Source organism: Lutjanus erythropterus, unplaced genomic scaffold, assembly GCF_056507025.1.
Source record: "Lutjanus erythropterus isolate fLutEry1 unplaced genomic scaffold, fLutEry1.hap2 Scaffold_155, whole genome shotgun sequence".
NCBI classification, from domain to species: domain Eukaryota; kingdom Metazoa; phylum Chordata; class Actinopteri; order Lutjaniformes; family Lutjanidae; genus Lutjanus; species Lutjanus erythropterus.
In genome coordinates this window covers 1,659,528-1,663,735 of record NW_028146632.1, presented here as the reverse complement: position 1 = coordinate 1,663,735, position 4,208 = coordinate 1,659,528, and the positions used below count along the sequence as shown (strand labels likewise).

The 4,208-nt window shown below is 44.2% G+C and overlaps 1 protein-coding gene across 1 annotated transcript; it reads left to right on the top strand.

Moving 5' to 3' along the window:
* Window positions 1-456: 456 nt before the first annotated feature.
* On the top strand, window positions 457-3,141 carry LOC146304368 (uncharacterized). The gene is made up of 7 exons (XM_084714182.1): window positions 457-571; window positions 701-803; window positions 903-1,149; window positions 1,318-1,411; window positions 1,552-1,619; window positions 1,782-1,988; window positions 2,743-3,141. Exons 1-7 carry the CDS (start codon window positions 457-459, stop codon window positions 3,139-3,141), a joined length of 1,233 nt encoding a protein of 410 aa, XP_084570308.1.
* Window positions 3,142-4,208: the final 1,067 nt, after the last annotated feature.

Below are 4,208 nucleotides of genomic sequence, written 5' to 3'. Positions count from 1 at the left end.
TGGCAGTCAGCACATTCTCTGGAGTCAGTTGTAATTAAAGGATCTGAATACTTCCACTGCTGTTTTTTTAATATAGGTGTATTTAAAAAATGTAAATATACACAAATTTTGCGCTAAGAATGTCTTGTGAGGCCATCATTCCCTTCTTGTGATAGTCATATATCTTTAAATGTATGTTTTATCTGTAGTGGAATATTTTCATACTGTGCTACTATTACTTTACTTAAAGGGATAGTATGAATTTTTTTAAAGCATGGTTATATGAGGTATTTATGCAGAGTCGGTGTATTGGCAGTCAGCACATCCTCTACTGTCAGTTGTAAGTAAAGGATCTGAATACTTCCACTGCTGTTCTCTTAATTATAGGTGTATTTAAAAAATGTAAATGTACACAAACTGTGGGCTGAGAATGTCTTGTCAGTTCACCATTAATCTATTGTGTTTATGTACTTTCAGATGCCTAGGGACAAGTCCTTCCGCCGTTCGCAGGCAGCTAGGAGGAGAATGGCGGAGCGCCGTACTGTGGTCCTCGGACCTCAGCACCGACTTGCACCGACTCCTGTGCACGTATGTTGCCAAGTGATTTCTCAAATGTTTTCCTTGTATGTGTAAGGTGTACATTGTCACATGATTGTAAAGTATTTTTGCATTTTTGTTTTTAATTGCTATTTGTTATCTTTTTTTGTTTGCTCATGAATAGCTCGCGGTACTGGTTACTGCCACAAAGTGTTGCAGTGGCCAATTTCTTCCCTGACTGGACGCAGTCACAAATTGGTCATTCCAGCCGAAGACCAGACAAGAAGGTAATATTATTTTAGAATTTAAGAACAAATTTCTTGAGTTGAGGAATTGCAAAACATTTTAATTGTTAAAAAAAACAAAAAACTTTTTTCTTGTTTCAGTTCGTTCTTGTTGTGGGAGCCATTTGTGACGATGCCAGGAGGACGCGTCTCCTTTGGCTTTATGTCCACCCCGGGGGCCTGTGCTGCTGAGTTGAGGACCGAGTTGCTTCATTTCGCTGTCGCTCGGACACCCGACGCAGTCTGCGTGATGGCCCCCAGCAACGACCTGACAGCGAGCAGGACCGTCGACGAGGCAGGAGTGTCCTTCCGCAAGCTCCTCTTGAGCACGTGCAGTCGCTGGCCAAACGTATGTTGTTTTTTTTTGTTTTGTTTTTTTAGTAGTAGTAGTAGTAGATAATATTTAGTACTATAAGCAAGTTGGTTATATTAGGTGTACTAAAATAATATATATTTTTGATTATGACATTTTGAGAAGAAAATGCAGTTTTGTAATAACAGCTATTATTTTGTGTAGGTCTTTGTCCAGGACTTCACGCCTCGTCTTAACGTTGACTTGGTTCTGCAAGACCTTATGCGCCAAGAGTTCCGCAGAGTGGCAGCCAGCATGGGTAAGTTTCAAAAGTTTGTAGCCCCAGTGCAGTTACTTGTATAACAGGTAATATCTTCTTAGTCAAACCGAATTAATAAATATTTTAATCGTTATAGTCACTGCTTTCTTTAGCTGCTTCAATGCTCTCCACCCCCACAGGGATCAAGTATTACCCCACTGCTGAGCACTTCCCCCTTGACCGCCTAGACTTGTGGAGCAGAGATGGTGTAAGTGGAATATGTAATTGTGAAATGTCAAATGGAGAAGTTTTATGTATGCTTCTTTGAATTTGATATGTCAGGTTTAGTGCATTGCAGATTCATATTGACTGTAAAATTTCTTTTCTGTGAATGATTTTTTTTTTTTTATTGTTTGTTGTTTATTTGCAGGTCCACCTCAGTGATGATGGTGGCATGCAGATCTTGGCCCAGCTGCTGTGGGTTTCGGCCTATCAGCAGCTTGAAAAACCCAAGGTTCCTCACAAACCACCACCTCCTGTGAGAACATTTGCTCCCAAGGTGGTCGTGAAGGGAGAGATTGTTGTACCACGTCCGTCAAATCCTTTTGAATGGACGCTTGTTGGCAAGAACCGGAAGGTAAGACTTTAGACACTGAGTGGGCTGTTATCTGGCCAGGCTTCTTTTGTGTCTTTTTTGGCGGCTACGTCAACACACTCACATCATTACATGGCAGCCATTCTGGCCCTATGGCCAGTCCATCACTGATTGCAGGTATTTTTTTATTATTTGTAAGAGGGAATATAGCACTACACCAACAACTTGTTGTCAACCCATGATTGTCTGGACTTATGAGTATTTTAGGGCAAGTGTGTACAATTGATCTCTTCCACTGGAAGCCACATGGACAAAGGAGGGAAAGTGGATGGGGGGATCCACTTTCCCTCCTTTGTCCATGTGGCTTCCATGGGTGCTTTCAGACAGATACAGCTCTGGTTCTGGCTCTGGTTCGGTTCTGGAGTATCTGAACCTTGGTGCTTTCTGGTGAACCAGCCTGCGTTCACACCAGTTTAAGCAAAGCCTAAACCTAACAGTCTGCATTACTCAGGTACAAGTAAACACAACAGTGGCAACATTTTTGCTTTTATGCTGTCTCCGTAAACCTCCTTCAGTTTATTAATTATTTGGTCTGGTGTTGAGTGAACCCAGCCTTGGCCATCTCTTACTTAAGTTTAAAGATAAGAATTACTTTACTTTATTAAGCCCCAAGGGGAAATTTATACAGCTCACACACACACACAATATCTGAATAAAGTCACGTTTGGGGACAGTGGCCATTTTTAGACAGAAATTCATGTTGGTGCTTGTAGAATATGATTATAATGAAAACTAGCTAGCCACCAGCCAGTCTCCCAGCCTGCTAGCTCTGGGTCTGCTAGCTGCCAGCCAGTCTCTCATCCTGCTAGCTTTGGATCTGCTAGCCGCCAGCCAGTCTCCTAGCCTGCTAGCTTTGGGTCTGCTAGCTGCCATCCAGTCTCCCAGCCTGCTAGCTTTGAGTCTGCTAGCCGCCAGCCAGTTTCTCAGCCTGCTAGCTATAGGTCTGCTCGCTACCAGCCAATTTTCCAGCCTGCTGGCTTTGGGTCTGTCTTCCAGACTGTCTGTCTCCCAGTCTCCCAGGCTGGGAAATTGGCTGGTAGCGAGCAGACCCAAAGCTAGCTGGCTGGGAAACTGGGTGGCAGCCAGCAGAGACAGGCCGGTGGCTCTCCCACCCTGCCAGCTTTGGGTCTGCTAGCTACCAGCCAGTCTCCCAGCCTGCTAGCTTTGGGTCTGCTAGCCACCAGCTAGTTTCTCAGCCTGTTACTTTTGGGTCTGCTAGCCACTGGCTAGTCTTCCATCCTGTTAGCTCTTGGCTTGCTAACCTAGACTGCTAAACAATAAAGCTTTCTATTCTATTCAGTTCTATTCTAACAGGTGAGTGATATTCCACAAGGAGAAAAAACACACTTTTATCAGAAAGTTTATAGTGACAACGGGGACATGTGCTTGATGTAGTTCTATACACATCCACTAGGGGCAGTGTTCAGGATTATACACAGATTGAGTGGGGGGGTGGGCTCACACACTCACACACAATATCTGTATAAAGTCACTTTGGGGGACAGCAGCCATTTTTAGACAGAAATGCATGAGGGAGCTTGTAGAATATGATTATAATGAATACTAAATGGGGACGGTGAATTTTGTCCCCAATTGAAAAGCTGTCCCCAATCAACTGGTGTGTATTCTGAAAAATGTCCCAAATTTTGGCCTAAGTAAACACACACACACACACACACACACACACACACACACACAAGTGAACACATCAGAATGTTAGGTGGCTGTGATGTCATCAAAGGGAATATGATGACGTCACAGACCCTGTGCTTTGATCTAGCATGGGCTCTGCGATGCCATCAGTGTTAGGTTATAACCCTAGCACCATGTCATTATCATACCTCCACTGGTTTTCGGGGGATAACTTTTGAAAGGATGGTGGTAGAGACTTGAAACCAAGCTCTGCACCCCCATTTTTGGACATTCCGGATCCAACGGTGCCACCATCGAGTCACTACGACGTTGGGAAGTGGGTCAACCAGAACCTTGAGGACTCTGGTGCATGCCTCGACTGGTTTCGGGGGATAACTTTTGAAGGGATGGTGCTAGAGACTTGAAACCAAGCTCTGCACCCCCATCTTTGGACATTCCGGATCCAACGGTACCACCATCCAGTCTCTACAAGGTCGGGAAGTGGGTCAACCAAAACCTTGAGGACTCTGGTGCATACCTCGATGGGTTTTTGTGGAATAAATTTTGAAG